Below are 21,983 nucleotides of genomic sequence, written 5' to 3' on the forward strand. Positions count from 1 at the left end.
GATCGATTAAGCTCAACTCATTTCAATTCGTATACAATATTCAAATATTTGAATCGGTTAAACTCAATAATTTACAATAGCGTATTAATCAATTTGTGTATAGTTAAAGTTTAGTAACCTTTTTTTATTGAATTTTATCATAAAAAATAATAAAATTTAATTCGTAAAAATCGTAAGATTTAATCGGTTCATGGTTAGATTAAATCTTACGATTTACGATATGATTTTTACGATTTTACGAATTAAATTATTATTTTGTTGTTAAAATTGAATTAAAAGGATAGTAGACTTTAATTATAAATAGTTAACTCGATTAATACGTTCTTGTCAGTGGTTGAACTTAATCGATTCAAATTTTTGAATAATATTTACAAATTAAAAGGATTTGCGCTTAATTGATTCAAACCATACGCTTTAATTAATCTTATGATTTGATTCTTGCGTAATTTAGGAATTATTTTTTTATGATAAAATTGAATTAAAAATGTATTACACTTTAATTAATAATAGTTAATTTGATTAAGACGTTCTTGTCAATAGTTGAGCGCGCTAATGAATCGATTCAAATATTTGAATAATTTTTACGAATTGAAAGCACTTGAGCTTAATTGGTTCAAATATTACGCTTTGATAAAATATTATGATTTACGATTAGGTTCTTACATGTGTTAGAAATTAAATTTACTATTTTTTATGACAAAATTGAATTAAAAAGATATTAGACATTACTTATAAATAGTTAAATCAATTATGTAACATGTTATGTCAATAGTTAAGCAACCGATTAAAATATTTGAATAATGTTTACTAATTGAAAGGATTTGTACTTCATCGATTCAAATCTTACTAGTTGATTAAATTAAATATTAAAAGAAATTCACAATATAGTATTTGTAGTATATAATTTTATTTTAAAGTAAGAAAACTACTAATTGGAATGAGTTATAATTTTTTCTTCTTCTAAACAAACATATTATTTTATTTTGTATTTGGATTTGTCACACTATCGATTAAATAACATAAGTGAGTTTGAATTAAGTTATGCATTTTTTTATATTTAATTGAGCATTCTTTATATTTAATTGAGCATTATTTACATTAAATGGTGGAGTTTATTAATACTTCTAATATTATATAATTAATGATAGATGTTTGGCGTATTGAACTGCAATTCTTTATATTTTTAAAACTTTATTTTATTAAATTTGTTAATAATTTATTTAATATCATTTAATAATAATGAATGTTGCAATTAATATTTGAATTAACAGTATTTATACAATTATTGTTAAATATATCATAATAAGTTAATGTGCTTGGATGGTTAAGAGTGATAAATGTATTAATAGGTCACAAGTTCTATTCCTAATGAATGCATTTTTTTCGATTATTTATCAAATAAATCTCGGTCACAATGAATTTAAATTAATTATTTAATTAAAATATAGTAGGGGGTAAATTAGACAATTAAATGTTAATCAATTTTATATTAATTTAATAAAAAAAATAATCGAAGGATAATTTGGTAAAGTACTTCATTTTTTAGAACATAAGCCATGTTATTTTCCTAGGTTCCAGATTTAATCTTAGAAAATTAATGGTGATTAATGCATATCTCATAAAAGTTTAGAACATATGGGGTATCTCACCCTAGACAAACCCTATTTATCTTTAGTATTTTATTATGTTTTCGCAAGAAATGATCTAATTGGTGCAGTAATACTCGTATTAGATGTTACAATTTATAATTTACACTAGATGAGTTTCAATCGTAAATATGCGACATATAATCACATACATTCATGTGTATGTATGCTCAGTTAATTGTTGGTTAATCAGATATTACGTTTGAAATACACGTGATGGATATAATAAGGTGTACCATCTAACTTCCTGCAGTACATGGCACTAGAATGCAATATGTTATTCGATTGGAATTCAAATGTATTGTCAATATTTTTGGAGCTTAAAACCCGATTCCAATTCCCATTCAAAAGAAAATCGAATTTAAATTGATTCAATTGATGTTGAAGCAATTATGTAATTGGTCCGTAAAAAGATGCCCACCTAACAACGCTACTAAAATGACGTCGTGTTTGCATTTTCGTAAAGGCTCGGTTTTCGTTACGACTTTTCGGAATTTTTTTTTCTCACACCCAACGGATCACATGGAATATTAGTTTTGAAGACGAGATCATTCTTTCAAATAATGCACCTTCTTTATTTATTTGTTCATAATTGGCTTTTAATTTAAAATAAAATGCAAAAGGAATAAAAAAACAATTGTTGGAAAAGTAATAATATCTTTTGTATTGGTTGAGTACAAGATATTTTGAGGAAAGTGATAAAGTTAAGAGCCACTCATTCAACATACATATTGTGGAATAACAGTAACATTGCTTTGTCTTTTCCTTTCACTAAATTAGATATGTGGGGTGGTCCTTTAAATAATGTTTTATACCCAAACTTTTTTTTGTTGTTTAATTCGATTTTTTATTTATTCCAATTTAAAAATTGTAAGAAAATAAATGGGCTTTGTAATACGTGGCAATTGATTCGAAGACAGACAGCCCAATGAAATGTATGAATTAGTTACCCCTTTTATAAAGCTGGGTTTTAGTTTTGTAATCAAAGGCCCAATTTGTGGAAATCACTTCCCTTATTCGAAACGACATATGAATATAGTAATAAACGAAGTCAAATGTTAAATGTCGTTTTAAATTTGCTAATACTATGTTAACTCTGAACAAGATTGTGATAATTTTCTGGCCTGATTTTGGTAAAATTCAAAACAAAAAACTGTAGTCGTTCGAGTTAGATTTCCAATCCAACCTGAACCAGTTATATTGAATGTCGGACGAAAAAGTTATGCATTGAACTAGTTACATTTCGAATTTTATGTAACTCAAGTCTCAAAATATCAAAATTGTGGGTAGTGTTCATCAATTCATGCATATTTTTTTTCATCCGACATCCAATCTTGGTGGTTCAAATCACGTGTCTTTGCCAAATTCAAACTCGAAAATGGTCAAAATCATGTTCAAAGTCAAAATTGTATTAATAAAACTGAAATCGCAAAACAAATTATATAATAGTATAAATTACACCTACATATTTGAGTCTTGTTGTATAATTAAAGGTAAATCTCTTCGGATTTGAAAAAAAATAAACAAACTTCCCTTAAAGTTTGTCTTATAGGATGATATATCTCAAACTAATTCAAATTTACAATTTAAACAAAAAAAGAAAAGAAAAGTCAATTTCTCCACTACAACACAAACAAAATGGTGGAGCCTATTTTATATATCCTATTTTATCCAGTGAAATCCACGTGGCGGATTGTGATTCATCGAGGAGCAATCCATGAAATCTGAGTAGTCACACAAATCCACCCAATCACCACAAAAAATAATTTTTTTCTGCCAGGTAAGTAAGAATCATAGAATTGAAATCCCACCACTAATTTTTATTTCTTGCTTATACTTTATACAAGACATTTAATAATTGGCACAACAAAGAAGAAAGAAATTAAAGAAAGAAAATGGCAGCAACAATGGCTACTGCTTCAAGTGTTGTTGGATTGGGCACTTCCACTTTGTCTTCTCCCAACAAACTAAACCTCTCCTCAGGTACTAAAACTATCACATCTAATTTCGATTTCTACGATTATCGTAACGCATCACAATTTATTACGAATGCAAGAAGAATTAATGGTTTATTGTAATTAGTACCCTTGTGTTATATCGAATTGTAAAAAAAATCAATATAACACAAATGTACTAATTGCAATAAACTCGATGAATTAACGTTACTGTTTTGAATCTAGATGTGTGTTATATATGAAATTAAAATATTGCACAACCCGCAATCGAATTTTGAATGCGTATAGACTGCTACTGCATTCGAGGTTTATGTAACAAATTTGAATATTATTATTATGAAATTTTCGGAATTTCCTCCGAATTTGTTTTTCATTTGCTAATTTCCCTTTTCTCTTTTTCAAGGATTCTTGAAATCCCCAGTGGCAGCAAGGAACCCTCTAAAGCTAGCACAAGCATCAGGAGGAAAATCCACATGGTAATAATAACATTAACATACATATTTTTGTACCTATATTAATTAACTTTTGAGGAATTAACAAAATTTAATTTTTTTTTTATTATTATTTTTTTAATATTTAGCTTCCAGAGAGATTGGCTGAGAAGGGATCTGAATGTGATCGGATTCGGTTTAATCGGTTGGATCGCACCATCGAGCATTCCAGCCATCGACGGAAATAGCTTAAGCGGCCTTTTCTTCTCGAGCATTGGCACCGAGCTTGCCCACTTCCCCACCCCACCGGCACTCACTTCCTCTTTCTGGTAATTAATCACCTCAACACATTTTTTTTCCCGATTTTTTTCGTTGCGTAATTGATCGTAACAATAAGCTTATTTGAGATTGGTTCGTTATAATTAACCAAACTTGAAGACGCAAATTTTCTGTTTGATGATAGTAAAGTCTCACTATTAGAGTGGAATTAGTAAAATAATGTACAAAAATACAAATAATCGAGCTCGATTCGTGTTCGGTTTTTTTCTCTCATCGGATTGATGTGTGGACAATTAATTGATAGGTTGTGGCTGGTGTTGTGGCACTTGGGGCTGTTTGTGACACTTACTTTTGGGCAAATTGGATTCAAGGGAAGGACTGAAGAGTACTTTTAAAATGGATGATGATTTTCTGTGACAAATTTCTGCTGTAATATTTGTGTATGATATTTTTATTACCTTGATTTCAATTTCTCGTACTTAATTGGTAATTATTAATATTGCATCATGTGTTTGTGCGTGTATTGTACTTCAATTAGCTATACTAATTAGGTCTCTGTTCTGTTTTTTTTTTTTTTTCCTTTCCACAGTATTGTAAATTAAAATAAAATAAAAATAAAAATAAAAACAGAAAGTAAGTTAAATAACTCCAACCACCCCCAAGAACTTTTTTTTTGCAAACATGGGCCCATTGGGTTTGGCCCATCAATATTATATTGAGTATTAGAACTTTATAATAAGAATCAAATCATCATTTTTCATAACTAGTTTTAAATAATTCTGAAAGTGTTATTGTTAATTCTTGATGCGGGATAACTTGAAATTAGAGAATTGTTTTGGAATGCTGGTTCGAATGCCCTGACCTAAGTATGCGACGCTTGTTCGTCTTTCTTGCAAAACCACTTAATTAATACACTGTGTGACATGCCAAGGAGTTCCTATACGATTACATTCCAACCCTTAAGTTAGATGATGCCACGTGTTAATAATTAACTCAATACTTAAAAAAAATTAACTTAATAAGAAATTATGTACCTTAAAATAATGAATATGCTGAAAATTAAATAGATGAAAGCTCAAAATATTTTTTTACTATTAAATCAATTACACTGAGCGAACATTAAGGGACCTTAGCTGGTGATCTGGGCTATTCCCTCTCATCGATAAAGCTTATCCCCCATCGTCTCAATGAATTAGTAGATCTGTTCTGACCAAAACGGAAAATGGGCTAGGGTTATGAACTTATAATTTGATGATCGAGTCAATTCCATGATTATAAGTTCATCCCATACCGAACCAAGTCGGAATAGAGTTATATATATTTTCAAGGGGTCAGTCGAGCTTATCTAAATATAAATAGAATAAGCTACATCAATTATTAACACTAAAGAATTTTATATTATCCTTTAAACCTCAAGGGCTTGGTGACAATTGGTGTAAATTTTGTCAAAGTCAAAACCAATTTATGGCCCTAATATGAAATAACTATTTAATTTTAAGCCCATTTCTGCCCAATTGGCAATTCGTATGCAAGAGTTTTGTCTATTTACAAAACACAAGAGCCCAATCTAAAAAACAAATATAGAGTTGGACCTAAATATTTATTTTTATATATGTATTTTTTTTTTACTAGTTATAAGTTCAAAAATTAGGCCACGTAAACAAGTATGAAATATTAATCTAAATAAAATGGCATTTGACCCTAAGAGCCACAAGAACAAAATCCCTCTTGATTAAAATAAAATTATCGCATATCTAAGATCACTATAACATGAAGACAAAGACAAATCTTCATAACATGTCACTAAGCTTGGTCAACAACAATTGCAATTTCATAAATTATCTTTTAAATAAATATATATAATAAATTTAAATCACGTTCTGCAACAACACATGAGCATCGTTTCCACCACAAAATAAACAAAATGAATTAAATTATTACACATATCATTACCAAAAATGTTGCATTCCACGAACAATTATTTTAGGTGGTTGGATATTTTTTGTTGCAAAAATATGTAATTTCAATTATTTTTTTAATTTTTTTTTTCATTTCAGATTAGTGGGAAATTTTTCAAGTTGACGTTGTTAATTAATCATAGTTAGCAAGATTACAGAGAATATAAGATTATTATATTTACGAATATAAGTTTATTCTTTTTGTTCTAATCTTAGCACATGTCTAAACTTTTCTGCATGAAATTAGTAAAATTAATATTATTTAATTTCTAAAAAATCCGAAAAATATTAATATAACCTCGATTGCCCTAAAGCCCAAGTAATATGAATTTTACAAATAAAGTCTAGGTCCACTCCTATGTTGCCCACTAATTTTACCATTAGCCCCAGGGTAGCTATATACGGCGGATGTGACTACATTCGGCACAATGACAAAGAAAGACGTAAAATCTGCATCATGACATGGATTGAGGGAAGATCCACTTGTGGCTAAAAAAGAAGCGATCACGTCTACGAACTTTTCCCGTTGAACTAGGCTGAGCTTGCAATAAATGAAACAACTCGTCCGTAACAGACAAACATAACTCAAAGTAATTACACCACTCCCACAGTTAGAGAAAGGGGCCCACCCCCATCTTTACGATCGATATAAATAGTAAATACAGTTTTGAGGTACAATAGAAGACTTTCTCTGGTGTCTTGAAACGCACACTTATTTTAACTATACTTATATATTATTCCTCACTCCTCAGCAATTTCGACTGATTTAACCATCGGAGTGCTAGCGACAGAAAAATTATTCCCCAATCGACACTCCTTTTTATTTAAATGTAAAAACTATTTTTTTTTTATTAGAATCGTGTAATGGCCGAAAAGTCCACATATTGTCGAGTTTTATTTAGTAAAATTGAGGCATGAAAATGGAATTAAATTAGATTCGTTATTGGGTGGGCTATGGCATGTGGGTAGGGTTAAAAGCCATGTGATGGGGCCCCGAATTATTATCCGTATGTGGGTGTTTTATGGAAATTTGTCTAGATTCCCTATTTCAGAAATGTAAATCCCAAATGACACGTGGCATTTTTCTAGCCGTTGATGGGCCCCCCTTTTGTCTGATTGATGGAATTGTGCAATGAACAAACGTATTTTCCTTCCTGCAAATTTACAAATTGATAATAATGTATATTAGATTGTAGTGTTGCAATTATTTATTTTTGCATTGATTGATTGTACCATCTAATATTTGCTTATGACCCTCTTCTTCTCAACTTCTAGCAATTTTCAATTTTCTTGTACCTAATTGTATTATTTGAAACTTTAATTGAATTATTTTTTCATCTCTTTTTAGTTTATTATATATAAAAACAAATTGGCAAATTAAAACCACCCCAAAATATGCTCAAATTACGAAAATCCGCCTTATATTTAAATAATTACAACCACCTCTCAAGTATGAATTGTCTTACAAGTCTACCATTGCGGTTTAAAATTTACGTATTGACTGAGGAATTTTTTTCGTAAGACAATACATACTGAGAGGTGGTTGTAATTATCCAAATGTGAAGGTCTTTTTCATAATTTGAGCTTACATCGGGGGCTGGCCGTAATTTACCCTAGAAAAACAATTACAAGGAAAATGCCTTATTAGTATTATCCAAATAATAAAGGGACTGTCTTGCAAAATCTGCTAGCTCTTTCATAAATCATGGGGGAAGAAATGTAAATGCATGGAACCTAGTCAAACTTTGCAACTATTCATTACATCATTTTTTTACATTGCATGTGTAGCTGTACAAAAATTATATAAATATTTAAGACAATAAAATAAAATACTATATACCTATTTAAATGCAAGATTACTATATATTGCCAGAAAGATGGACCAATCATCATTTTTTTGTATGATGTCTAGCAACATTGTAACTTGGACCTATGAAAAGTTTGGCCATTTTTGACAAATTTAATTTTAATTATTTATTTAATAATAATAAAAAAAATTAGCATAAATGTTAGGTGATATTTATGAAATACTTATCCAAATTGGGTAATGAAAATTAATGCAAAAAATGGCAATTCCCAATCCTTGTCGGCTCAATTGTCATAAAACAAGAAAACGAGTTGAGTCAAGTCAAAGATTTAGGGTTGACATAAGAGTAATTGATAAACTGTCCAAATTAGCTATTTAGTTACTAGGCAAATTAATAATTAATATATAATTATTTCTTATTTAAGCCCATGATTTACAAATAATATATAATTATGTTATTAATATAAATCAAGAAATAAATCACGAGACAAAAGGAAAATTTCTTAACTGTTATTGCAATAATTGTAACATTCCATTTAAGTATTATCAAATTTTACTAATGAATTTATTACAAACCATGAATATTTGAAAAAAATATTTATAAATTCAAATATTTGAATTTCGCATGATATTTTAAATTCTGGTGACGTATAATTACTCCATTTATTTAAATTTATTGTCATATTACTAATTAGAGGGGGAAAAAAATGTTCCATACTATATGATTGAAATCGAAGAACTAATTAAACGAGATAAAGTTAGTGTGACGAAAACTTTAGTCTTATTATATATATTTTTTATTCTAAATCCATGTATATATATTAATTAATTTTAAACGATGCTTAATTTGAAGCCAAAGAAATATTGTTAAGAAGAAGAAGCCATCGAATTACACTTTATCTCACCTCTGAAAAATAAAAGAAAATCAAGTGGCAACTCAAAAATATGATTGTGACTTGTAATAATCAATATAAAATAATATATATAAATGGACATATGCCTATAATCGTTGATGAAATATAATATTTTCTTTTTAAATAATAAATAATAATAATAAATGAATAATGATAAAGTAATAATAACAGATTATTCGCAATGCAAATCGGAGGTGGCGGTGATAACCATACACTAGGCTGCATGCTGACGTGGAAGCCACGTCATCACCTCCCTCTTTAAATCACAGACCTCAACTCCCCCATTTGTTTCTCTCTCTTCTCCTCCTCTCACTCTCAAGCTTTTCCTTTTCCATGAAAAAGGTTTGCAGATTCACTTCTTGAAAACTCCATTTCTCTCTCTCTCTCTCCTCTTTCTCTCTCTTCTTTCTCTCTCTAACACACACACAGACACAGAGAAACTAAACTTGAAGACGAAGGCTGGACAGGTTGCCTGAATAGCAACAACACAGTCACATGTTAAATCTCTTTTTTTTTTTTTCCCTCTACTGAGTTTTGAAAAATTCAGAGCCCCACACTTTATTATCGAATAAATTTGCATGCCATCATCAATAAAATCAATTTCTTCCCCTACTCCCCAAAAAAGGCACCAACATTAAAAAACGGGTACGTTTCAATTCCAACCCCCCCTTTCTCTTTCCTCTTTCTTTTCTTTTTTTTTTTTGACTGATTTAAAGCATTTTTAGAACATAACAACAATCTTCCACACTCATTTCAAAGTTGCCCCCCTCAAAAGAGAGAGGTCGATCAATCTAATTTTCGCTTTTAGATCTGCTTAAACTTCTGGGTTTTTTCTTCTTTTTTAATTAATTGGAGTGATTCTTGGGATTTGGTTTTGTTTCTGTGTATTAAAAATCGAGTCTTGAAACATTTTTTTTACATTGAATGAATGAATAATAATACATTGTCTGATAATAGAAATCAAATAACAGATTAGTACACTAAAAAAATATACATAGGTTTGTAGTGGGAGATTATGCCGAGGCAGAAGTTAAATATTGTTGATGGGAAAATTGGAGGAAGAAATTGCAAAGTGAGGAAGAGGGGTTGTTCTTCGTCTTCTTCGTCTTCGTTAGCGCATAATTACCGTTTAAAGCGGGCAATTTTAGTTGGGAAAAGAGTTGGATCAAGCACCCCTGTGCCTAGGTGGAAAATGATGAGTTCGAAATCACCTTCGCCGGAAAACGATAAGGGGTTCAAGAATTTGGCGGCGAAAGGCGGCGGCGGCGATAGGGGCAAGGAGTTGTCGGTTTCGGCCCGGAAATTGGCGGCAACTCTGTGGGAGATTGATGGGTTGCCTTCGCCGAGGGCGAAAAGGGAAGAAATAAGTGAATTAGGATATGTTAGGAAAGAGAGAATTTTGGAGAAGTCGAAATTGGGCTCAATGGCTCTTGTTTTGTCTGATCTATTACATAGTCCTGTTTCTGAGGTAGGATTTTCGTGTTTTAATCGGACACAAAGTTGTCTGATTCTTGATATTGTTTTAATTTTAATTATTTTTTTTATTTTGAATTTTTGCAGAGAATGGATCCACCGAAAGCAGCCAGCCATAGACGAAGAGTATCAGCGGGTTCACAGAAACTTCTGCAGGCAGATTGCTTTGTTGAGGTATTGTTTATGAATTATGATTAGCTTTTAAATATTGTAGTAATATCGTTCGTTTTTATAATCTTGTCCGAATAGTTAAAATCATTTAGCACAGTTATTTCTATTCGCAGTCGAATTTCACCGTTAGATTAAATCAAGAATTTGGTTTGTTTTACGATCAAGAAAGCGACTTTTCTAACATCTGCGAATCGGGTTTTTTTGCTTTAGTTAAATTATGTAGAATTTAGAACAGCCTCGATGTCTTTTTGCTAATTAAATGTGTGTTTAGTGCACTATTTATTGGGTTTGGAGCTACTTATGGGGTAAGAGATGGACAAAAACACTTTGTTGCAAGATGGGACATAGAAAATTCGTCCGGTTTTATTACGAACGGACACCACACAAAAACCCAACATGTTCTATGGCCTGTCTCCTTATCGACATGTCAAACAAATCACTCAAACGTTAACGTTTTTGTCGTGCAATTTACAGATTCTTTCGATGTAAAAAAAATAAAAAATCTTCCCACTATTGGCTGTTTTCATGTTTCTTGAAAATGATTGTTAATTATGCAGGTTGATCAGATGAAAACACATGTACAGAGTCCACACAGGCACATAAACGGAGCGAAGAACCGTCTGAAAGATGTGTACAACGGTCTAGTAACTTCGAAAGAGGTGCTCAAAATAATGAGCCGAATCTGCCGATTCGAGCAAGAAAACTCCACAAGCTTATCCCTTTTCTCCGCCCTCAAATTCGAGCTCGACCGAGCATGCGTCCATGTCAGCAAACTAATCCAAGAAAACCGGACAAACCGGACTGAGATCGAACTTCTAACGAAAAAGTTTGAAGAGGAAAAAATCGTCTGGAAATTGAAGGAACAAGACAGAATTCGCAGCGCAATCAATTGCATAGCCGGAGAGATGGAAACCGAGCGGAAGCTTAGGCGGCAGAGCGAGAGGCTGAGTAAGAAACTCGGGAAAGAATTGGCCGAGACAAAAGCATCTCTCGAGGCGGAAAAACGGGCCCGCGAGATATTGGAGCAGGTGTGCGATGAGCTGGCCCGTGGCATTGGGGAAGACAGGGCTGAGGTGGAGGAGATGAAAAGGCAATCGGAAAAAGCCCGTGAAGAAGTTGAAAAGGAGCGGGAAATGCTCCAATTGGCCGACGTAATTCGAGAGGAGAGGGTTCAAATGAAGCTCTCGGAAGCTAAGTATGAATTCGAGGAGAAAAACGCGCTCGTTGATCATTTAAGAAACGAGCTCGAAGAATATTTGAAGTCAAAGAGAGGCAACAATGAAGAACGAGTTCTTGATGATGATTGTTCCCCAAGATATGATAAAATTAAGGAGCTCGAGAAATATTTGAGGGAGACTTTGCCGGGCCCCGCTTCGGGCCCGTATGGTGAAGTGGTCGACGATGACGTGGATGATGACGAGGATGAGGACGACGACGACGACGAGGATGATGATGATAGTGATCTTCATTCGATTGAATTGAACATGGATGTTACGAGCAAGAGCTTTGGATGGAGTGATGGTGTGAAGAAAGAATCGAAGAGGAATTCGGTTGATAGAGGTAGTAAAGTGAGAAAGCCCGTTTTGGAGAAGGTTAAAAAACCGAATGTTTCTTTATCGGAAGTATGGTTGGAAGGAGGGGTAGAATGGGAATTTACCACTAATAATAATAAGGAAGATAGTTTGGATGTTTTTGATAGGAGGGGAGTGTTTGAATTCGAATCGAAGCCGTGGAAGAAGGAAAGCGAGGACGAAATCGAGAGATATAATATGATTAAAAATCTTCGAGACCATATCGTTTCTTCAACTCAACAAAGTGTTTCTTCAAAAGATCCTAAAGAAGTGGTATGTGAAGGCTAGCATACATAATTTTGAATTCAAGATTGTAAACATAATTTTGGTTTTTTTTTTTTATAATTTTTTTTTACATAAATATTTATTAACTGTATAAATTATGCTGCTTTCTGCAAGTAAGCAAGCAATTAAAGTGTTATATTATATATGTTTTATAGGGATAATTACAGTTTTAGTCCCTATATTATACACCTTTTTCAATTGTGGTCCTTAATTTTTTTTCTGTACGAAATTGGTCCTCAATTAACCAATTTGTTTTTTTACAATTTTCGTCCTTGTGTTTATACTATTTACAGAACTTTTTTACTTGATACACAATTTGCAAATAAATGTTAAATATTATTATGGTACATGTACTAATTCTTTGATGGTCCCATGTAATTTAAGTATATGTCATAATGCAACTCCTGAATTATGTCTGAAAGGGATTGCTCCTCACTTGTCAAAAAGTTTTTCTGAGCTTTTTTAAGCTGCTACTGAAATTAACTTCTGACTGCAATTAACTTCTCAGCTTTTAGCTTTTCTTTTTTTTCCCCTTAAAGTCAAAGTGAAGAGAACTAAGTCTTACAATACTATTGAAGTGTCAGAACAGCCTGCACCATAATAAGATCTCAATCATACAAAAAAGTATGGCACTGCATTTTTTTTTTTTTTTTTTCAATTTTGATCTAATCATTTGTCACATGTCCTAACTTTTAACATGAATAAATGAATAAAATTCGAAAAATAAATGAATAAAATTCAAGAATTGAAATATTCCTAAAATCCCATCAAAAAATAATTTGTTAGAAATAAGTAAAAAGAAAATGAATAAAATTCAAGAATTGAAATATTCCTAAAATCCCATCAAAAATTAATTTGTTCCTACACATGGTTTGTTGATCAAAACATAAAAGAAATAATAATAGGGGTTGACTGTGTTCTGGCTGACACCACACATATGTTGTCTAAAAACAATTCTATTGCAATTATAAATAACTTGTCTTTGGACTATTGCAATTATAAATAACTTGTCTTTGGATTATTTACACTTACACCACATGCACTCATATCATTGCCCATTACAGCTGTTATAACCTACAACTTGTAGGCTTTGTAATGGGATTCAAAGATTCAATAAAACTTTCAATTTATTATGCGACTTTCCAGTAGAGGTGAAAATCGAATGAATCGGACGAAGAAATTAGTACTTTAAGATAAAAAAAAATCATTTCTTTTTCAGAAGGAAAAAATATTAGACTATCCAATTCCGTTACAAAAAGTTCGAAAAAGAAATACATAATTTATCAAAATAAATAAAAAATATTGTTCCAAAATTGAAAATTTTAATCGAAATCGGTGAAAATTAGAAATTTTATTCCTATTGCCACCAACTTATGATAAAATATTGATGGCACTCATGATTGTAGTGATCTTCTTACACTAATATGATGAGTTTATAATGGATTGCACTACTTATTCGAAGAATGATTGTCGCATGTGGAAGCATCATTTTCTACTCTATTTTATTTGGTGCACTTGATTAGCATAACTACAAATTAAAGAAAATAACATTTGAGAAAAATGTTTTCATTAAAAGAAAGAAAAAAAAAAGTTAATTTAGATTTTCAAAGGGGAATATTTGTGTTGGCATGTTGCAATTGGTCCAATTAAGTTGAAGACAATAGAAGCAAGGCATCTTTCTATTGATCATTATTTTTAATTCGCGACTCAGTAATTCGTTAAGCAGAAAAACGCAACTCGTAGTAGTCACATACTTACATCACTCCACATGTGATTTGACAAAGATAGAAAACCCGGGCCCATCATTATATCCCTTCGACATGTATAAATATTAAATTAAATACAATCTTGAAGCACAACTCTCTCTCCACGATATTTCTAATACACACATTCTTATCATATTTCTATAATCACACTTACATTATTTTTTCACAGTTTCGACTGATTTGATCGTCGGAATGATAACGCCAGAAAACCCTTATCTGACACTCTTTTCTGTAGGTCTCTCTGAGCGTATGATTCTTCATATTTTGGCTTTTCTCACCTTAGATATTATTTATATCTTATTTGGGCTTTTCTTGTGGTGCTTATTGCCATCAATTCTTATTGGCTGGAATTTAGAGTTAAACTTAATTCTTTCTCATATTCTGTCAACTGCAAAACTCTCTACCCGCCAATAATTCCATGACAAGAACAAACACTCAATTATTACACCCACTATCAAGATAATTGCAAGTGATTAAGATGTGTTTTATTTGAATTAATTTATATGTTACAATTTTCCAAAGTATGTAAATTTATATGTAACTCACACATCAAAGTCAACCTTAATAGATAAAAACCTCGTATTTAGTCAACGGAACTTTAAGAAAAAAAATGAGATTATTCAGCCAAAGTCAAAGTCACTTCTGAGAGCTTTCTGCCTTAACAGATGCTGAAGTGAAAGAAAATGGAGTCATGGGATTATCCTTAACAACCAGACTCAGTACTTCGGGCCTCGCGTAATGCCCGACCACGTCGAAGTCGAATTTCGCTCGAACAATCTCTCCAAGATCTGTTCCATCGAATAATATCGTATATCAGAATTTTTTTTTTTTTTTTTTTTTTTTTAAATAATGGTATGATTAAAGATAATAAGATTTCAAAGTGACGGACCTAAATCGGCGGTTATGAGTGCCTCCCCTTCGTAGTTAGGACCTGCTAATACAGTTCCGGACGGAGAAATGATGACGCTGCCGCCAGCGCAAACAATAGAATCGGGCATCAGTTCTTCCTCAGTGGCGGCGAATGAATATTCCGGTGGTGGTGGATAATCTTTTCTTCGGCAGAACTGATTGGCCGATAGAACGAAACAACCGCCTTCGAGAGCAATGTGAGTCATCGATGCTTGCCACACTTCTCGAGAATCTGCTGTAGGCGCACAGTATATCTCGACACCTGTAAATGTGGGGGAATTAAATAAATATATCTTCGAATAAAGAAATTCATTGTCGAATGTATCGATCCAGACGAGATAAAAAAAAGAACCGACCTTTAGCATACATTGCTGTCCTTAAAAGAGGCATTCGATTTTCCCAACAAATAGCAGCACCGATTTTGCCAATAGGTGTCTCGAAAACGGGAATTGTCGATCCATCCCCGAATCCCCAAATAATTCGCTCTAATGCAGTCGGCATGAGTTTCCTATGCTTTCCTAGGTAACGACCTTGAGAATCGAAAAATAAAACCGTACAGTATAAGGTATATCCATCTCTCTCTATAACCCCCATCACTAAATACACCTTATATTTTCCGGCCATAGCAGCCAACCGATCAACTTCAGGACCTGGCGAAAAAAATAAAAAAAATAACTTCGATAATCGATTTTATGTTTTCAATCAATACTAATTTATTGCCAAAAAAAATTAGACGATCGAAAAATGTACTTACCAGGAACATCAATAGCAGCAGCATGGTATTTCCGAAAGTCCTCTTTACCCTTGGCTGTGCGGTTACCGATTGTGACACCGAAATTTGATCCACGTGGGTACCCACCGATGAATGCTTCGGGAAAGACAACTAACTGAGAACCATACGAGGCTGCTTCAGCCAATAGTCTTTCAGCTTTATCTGAAAAAATAACCCCCCGAAGAAAAAGTTACGATTCCACATATACAATCCCAAAGGTTCAACACAAACAATTATTTTATACAATCCCTTAAATTCTCGAGCCTGGTTTATCATTTTCATAACTTCCCGTGATTATCTACCACATTATAAACGAACAGAAAGAAGAAGAATATAACACCTTGCATGGAATATTAGCAGCACTAAGGAATATTTTGAAAAATAAAAAACATGAAATATACGAGCATGTTCGCCCCTTCTGAACATAGTTTGTTTTCCATTGAAATACGTATATCGCCTTTTGTTCTATTTCTTGTAGGGACAAGCATCCTGTTCAAACTTAGTTTATTTGCAGTTCCGACAAATAGATGGTTCAACAGCAATATCAATGCTGTTCTTGGACTCATTTGGAATGACAGGGGAGTGTGGATTAATTAATGCTCTTTATCGGAAAATGATTAATGCTCGATTTTGTTTACACAACTAACTGTTGGGTTGAAATTTTGTTCCAGATGTCCAATGAACAACAAATGTGAACCGAAGATTTCTTCTAGTAGAAAATTGTTCACAAAGACTGGATTGGTAATGAAAATTTTTGTTGATTCCTCTAATATAATTCAAAGTTGCCATACATCTGTAAGAATCTTGCACTTGAAAATTCAAAATAAGAATCCCAAACACCCAATTTGGAATCTTCCGACTTTCCTTTTTTCAATTCAACAGCCGAAAATGGAGCATAAATTCAGCTAGACATATTATCGAACAGGAAATAGGCATAAAGAAAGAAAGAAAGAAAGAAATGGGAAATAAACCAAGAGTGGCGGGAGTGTCGTAGAAGACGGTGGCTGCCTGAACCACGGTGGCGCGTATGGTCGGAGAGGAGGCGTCGGCCCCCATTTCAACCTCAGCAAACAATGGGCCATCATCGATGGTTGGAGTTGGAGCTAAAGCCATTCCTCTCGCTCTTTCTGCTACTGGATCAGTCGCTTCTTCTGTTCGAGAAATTGATGTATGTGAAATTGTAACAAGGTTGTAAGGAATTTTGCGGCTGGTTAATAAATCAAGATTCGGACCAGAGGTTTCTAGAAAATGTTTGAAGATTTTAATTAATGATGCAAAAGGAAAATATATTTTCCAGATAAATGATGGGTGGTTTCAGGTTTTCTTCAGTTGTATAGTATCAATAATCAGTTATTTTTATTTATTTTTTCCTTTTCTTTTATTGGGATAAAATCTCTACTAGGAGTGATTTGTACTTTTTTAATCCAGGATTTAGGATATAAGAGTTCACTATATTCTTATTAAAGAAGCCACAAGAATTTTTGCAAATTATTTATGCATTCAAATAAATCATAAAATTTAACAAAATTTTGAATTTATACCAAGAAGTATCAATTTCGATATATACATTAGATAACTACTCAAATCAGTCGAAAATGGGCAAAGAAAAAATTAAAAAAACCCGGTACAAGTGCAAATAAGAACGGTTTATTCGTCCACTACTATAGCCACACATTCGTTAGCACGAATACATACACACACTTGCTTAACGAAAGTATCAAACAGAAATGTGATAAGACATCGGTTTTATAACATTGACGGTTTTAAATTGACGCAAAATTAGTATACCTAACAGTTAACTACATAACAGGACATTCTTGAGGTCTCGAGTTCGGACCACTAATCCCATAAATTCCTTTAGGAACTTCTCCCGTGATATTTTTGGTTCAAGCTCATCCTTTATCTTTGGCGGCTCACACTATATATGTAAAACAGATGCATATCGCATATCGCATATACGGTGGTTTGATGTCTATGCACAAATTAAATGTATGATATCGAAAACATTAAAGAATCAAACAAAATTCAATCATTTGAATCCCAAGAATATGCATGCAGGAGTGTAAAGAAATATACCAAAACACAAGAAGCAAACACACATACATTTTCAATTTAAATGCCAGAAATTATTTTTAAAGAATATAGATAAGCTGCATGGGCTTACTACTGTTTGAGGTTGCTGCTGTCTCCCTCCGACGAGCAGCCACTAAAGATTCCCATTTCAGCTTTTTTTATATCATCACTTGATTACAATTGAGCAGAGCTTTTTATTGTGCACGCTTATCAGAGCTCCGCTCAAGCTCTATTTGTTGTACAAGCTTATCAAATTTCTCTCTAGACCTTAACTCTGCTGTTTACTGTGCAAGCTTATCAGATCCTTGCTTATGCTTTGACTCTTCTATTGTTGTACACCCAACATTAACTTTGCTATTTCTTGTGTAATCTTATCAAAGATCTGCTTAAGCTTTAACTCTATGTGTTGTAGAAGCTCATCACAATATTCTTTAAACCTTAGCTCTGTTGTTTGTTGTGCACGCTTTAACTCTGCTATTTGTTGTTCAAGCTTATCAGAGCTCTCGTTCAGATTTAACTCTGATATTTCTTGTGCACTCTTATGAGATCTCTGCTTAAGTTTTAACTCTTCTATTTGTCGCACAAGCTTATCGCAACTCTCTTTAGACCTTAGCTCTGTTGTTTGTTGTGCAAGCTTTAACTCTGTTATTTCTTGTGCAAGTTTATCAAAGCTCTCTTTAAACCTTAACTCTGCTGTTTGTTGTGCAAATTTATCAGAGCTCTCTTTAAGCTTTAACTCTGCTATTTGTTGTACAAGCTTATCAGAGCTTTCCTTTAGCTTTAAATCAACCTACACATGCATGCATGTAATATTATATATATATATATATATATATATATATATATATATATATATATATATATATATATATATATATATATATATATAGGGTTAAATACAGTTTGCACCCCTAAAGTATACCCTCTGTAACTCTTACCCCCTTAAAGTATCATTTGTAACACTTACCCCCATCAAGCACAATTTAATTTGTATTTTAAATATTAATACCTAAAAAATTATTTTGTTGAAAGGAAGAACTAAAAGAATAATTAAATTATACAACTAAAAAATTCTATTGAAAAATACAATATTTTAAAATTTAAAAATATTATCTTGCGTTGGATATTTATTCAATAAATAACATTTAATTGTTGTCGGACCAATTAATAAAAAAATACTCTATCGATAAATTTTAAGAAATCAATACATAATTAATATAAATCTTAAGTATTTAAATTTATTTTAGTTCATTAATTTTTTTTAAATATATTTTCAATCATTATTACCCAATATATATTACTTTTTAATTTTTTTTCAATAATTAATTTTAGTTACTTTTCACTTTTTTATGGACTGTTAATTATCAGATTGTTATGTTTATTATTTTTTGAATTTTAAAATATAAAATAATTGATGTTGAAGGGGGCAAGTGTTACATATGATACTTTAAGGAGGTAAGTGTTACATGAGCTATACTTTAGGGGTGCAATGTGTATTTAGCCCATATATATATGATGAATTATGCACAAAATTAAATGTATGATATTGGAAGAAATTAAACCACCGTCTCATTTATTCTGTTAAGCTTCTCTTCATATGATTTCTCTAACTCCGCCTTCAATAACTCCCTTAACTCCTCCTTCAATTTAAGTTTCTCCTCTTCTGAATTAACTTTAACGGCTGGAGCATCGTAAAAAAATTCGCTTGTTGCTCCTTTCTATCGTTGATGATTTCATTAGGCCCCGTAACAAATTTATGCAAAACGGAGAAAAAGAAAAGAAAATGACAAAAAAAAAAAAAACATGGTGATCAATGAAACACACCTTCACTTCAACAAATTGATTATTCATGTGCGGTTTTCCACCATTTTTATCCACAACCGCATTTACTAAGGCAAGAAGTTGCTTCAGTTGTGCAGATTTGTCGGCTTCATCTTTTGTTCTGTTATCAAAGAGAGCATGTCGGTTCCCACACATTCTCAAAGTTTCCTAAGTCAAAGTCACAAACAACTAATCAATTACGGGTTATGAACAATAATTTTCTTGGAAAGTCAAGAGAAAATAACAAGACAAGCATCATGGTTTAACTCATAAAACCCATGTTCACAAGAAACAAATCAAATACGTAAACATGCAACTATTTCTTATTGGACAGCGCGCAATGAAATTTGTACCTTCAAGTGTTGGTGGCAATCGCGACTCAAGTAATCATCAAGAGTTTCATCACATTCTTCAAGCTCATCACCACCGGCAAAAACTACGATCATATGGTCAATAATTTTGGCTCCGAAAAATGCCTGCAACATAAACACAACAGCTGCTTCTTCTTTTCTTGAACGGTCGGTCCTAATTGACACAACAAGAAGAATAGCATGTATACCATCCTTAGCCAAATTGATGCATTTAGCAATTTCCTTCCCAATATATTTTGATTCAGCGGAACAATCAAACATTAATCCTATGGCAATTGCTATTAATTAGTTCATCAGTCACACATATTTAAAAAAAATGATATTGTAAAATGCATATAGGTACCTGGAGTATCAATCACAGCAAGATTTTGCCCATTTTCAAGTAAAGTTGTGTGCATCTCACAGGTTTTGGTAACACCATTAGTTCTAAACATCGACTTAAATGCCTTTCTTCCAAGTATACTATTCCCCGTTGCACTTTTCCCGTTACCGTTTCTCCCAACCAATACTATAGTTTTAACCATCTCAGCTGGAGCTGAAGACGAGCCCCCGGCATCACCAAATTCAAGTGCGTTATTTTCCATTAAATTCGGTAAACTTGTCTGCAAAAAGACCAACAACCATACACATGACGTAGGATCATTACCTTAGACGAATTACAATAAATAAAAGTGAAATCTTGGAAAACAGAATGCTAAAAAATCAGGCAAAAAACAGACAATAGTCACATAATTAACGTACAGTAAATTATCGGATTATCATCAAACAAATGAAAGAAAACTGGGAAATTTCTTACAGAGAAAAACAAGGATGAGAAACGAAAGTCAGAGCAGAAAATGAAGATGTGTTTGTATTGCAAGTATATATATTGGGATTATATGCAGCTGAAAAAATGCAGTAGCAAGATATTTCTTCTCGACTAAGGAATATACATTTTCATCCATTAATAATGATTCAATCAGCATCAAATGCCCTAATACAAATATACTTGTGGTATTTTTGTATTTAGAAAAAATAAATAAATTGAAGTTGTCTCAATTCAAAAGGAAAGACCTGGACAATGTTTGCATTAGTAAATGTCTGTGAAAGTCGTCGTTTTTCACAACTTGGCCACAATGAAGAAGAACAGCAAGCAAGCAATCAAGAAAGATAAATGAAAATGTTATAAGAAATACAAGACTGAAATGGTCTTGGTCTTTTTAATAATAAGCCAATGGAGTTAAGTTGCTTGCTAAACAATAATAATACAACAGAATCTCGATAAATTAATACTCAATAAATTAATAACCTCGATTAAATGATAGTTTGTCTCGGTCCCGACTCGGTGAAAACATGTTAAATTATTAATTCGATAATTTAATAATTCGCTAAATTAATAGAATTTTCGTACCGGCTGTATTAATATATAGAGGTTTAACTGTACATGGTCTTGGTCTCCACATCCCAATTGCGGAATCTTGTACTTAACAATTCAAATTTAATTCGAGAAAAAGGGCAAAAAGGATAAAATACCCATATATCCAATTTCGGAATCTTTTCACTTTTCAATTCAACAAGTGAAAATGGAGCATACAATTCATCTAGGCATTTGAACGAGCAGGAAAGGGGCATAAAAGAGACTAAGAAAGAAATGGCAATAACCAGGAGTGGCGTGAGTGCCGTAGAAGAAGGTGGCTGCCTGAACTACGGTGGCGCGTATGGTCGGCGCGGGGGCGTCGGCGGTCGACCCCCATGTCAACCTCAGCAAAGAATGGCTCTTCATTGACAGTTGTTGAAAATTA

At 32.4% G+C, this 21,983-nt stretch overlaps 4 protein-coding genes across 6 annotated transcripts; 2 read left to right on the forward strand and 2 right to left on the reverse strand.

The window, feature by feature from the left end:
• The first annotated feature begins 3,394 nt into the window (after positions 1 to 3,394).
• On the forward strand, positions 3,395 to 4,818 carry PSAO (photosystem I subunit O). Its single transcript, XM_088817294.1, has 4 exons — positions 3,395 to 3,629; positions 4,005 to 4,077; positions 4,182 to 4,361; positions 4,616 to 4,818. Exons 1-4 carry the CDS (start codon positions 3,542 to 3,544, stop codon positions 4,704 to 4,706), a joined length of 432 nt encoding a protein of 143 aa, XP_088673420.1. The 5' UTR covers positions 3,395 to 3,541; the 3' UTR covers positions 4,707 to 4,818.
• A 4,678-nt stretch (positions 4,819 to 9,496) lies between these two features.
• LOC105969944 (trichohyalin-like protein) lies at positions 9,497 to 12,688 on the forward strand. The gene is made up of 4 exons (XM_012994713.2): positions 9,497 to 9,635; positions 9,989 to 10,458; positions 10,551 to 10,637; positions 11,192 to 12,688. Exons 2-4 carry the CDS (start codon positions 10,006 to 10,008, stop codon positions 12,491 to 12,493), a joined length of 1,842 nt encoding a protein of 613 aa, XP_012850167.2. The 5' UTR covers positions 9,497 to 9,635; positions 9,989 to 10,005; the 3' UTR covers positions 12,494 to 12,688.
• Positions 12,689 to 14,726: 2,038 nt separating this feature from the next.
• Positions 14,727 to 17,325, reverse strand: NIT4 (nitrilase 4). The gene is made up of 5 exons (XM_012994937.2): positions 16,909 to 17,325; positions 15,920 to 16,099; positions 15,522 to 15,815; positions 15,146 to 15,427; positions 14,727 to 15,044 (listed from the first exon to the last, which is right to left on the reverse strand). The coding sequence occupies exons 1-5, from the start codon at positions 17,048 to 17,050 to the stop codon at positions 14,893 to 14,895; spliced, it is 1,050 nt and encodes a 349-aa protein (XP_012850391.2). The 5' UTR covers positions 17,051 to 17,325; the 3' UTR covers positions 14,727 to 14,892.
• Positions 17,326 to 17,953: 628 nt separating this feature from the next.
• LOC105969993 (immune-associated nucleotide-binding protein 9) lies at positions 17,954 to 21,976 on the reverse strand. Of its 3 annotated transcripts, none has more exons than XM_088817297.1 (6): positions 21,844 to 21,976; positions 20,546 to 20,804; positions 20,185 to 20,468; positions 19,835 to 19,999; positions 19,576 to 19,728; positions 17,954 to 18,800 (listed from the first exon to the last, which is right to left on the reverse strand). In XM_088817297.1, exons 2-6 carry the CDS (start codon positions 20,784 to 20,786, stop codon positions 18,336 to 18,338), a joined length of 1,308 nt encoding a protein of 435 aa, XP_088673423.1. In that variant the 5' UTR covers positions 20,787 to 20,804; positions 21,844 to 21,976; the 3' UTR covers positions 17,954 to 18,335. The 3 variants fall into 3 exon arrangements, with proteins under 3 accessions (XP_088673423.1, XP_088673424.1, XP_088673422.1); XM_088817298.1 differs by lacking the exon at positions 21,844 to 21,976 and adding an exon at positions 21,256 to 21,387; XM_088817296.1 differs by lacking the exon at positions 21,844 to 21,976 and adding an exon at positions 20,999 to 21,139.
• Positions 21,977 to 21,983: the final 7 nt, after the last annotated feature.

This window comes from Erythranthe guttata, chromosome 4 (genome assembly GCF_056151865.1).
Source record: "Erythranthe guttata isolate IM_541 chromosome 4, IM_541, whole genome shotgun sequence".
Lineage (NCBI taxonomy): Eukaryota > Viridiplantae > Streptophyta > Magnoliopsida > Lamiales > Phrymaceae > Erythranthe > Erythranthe guttata.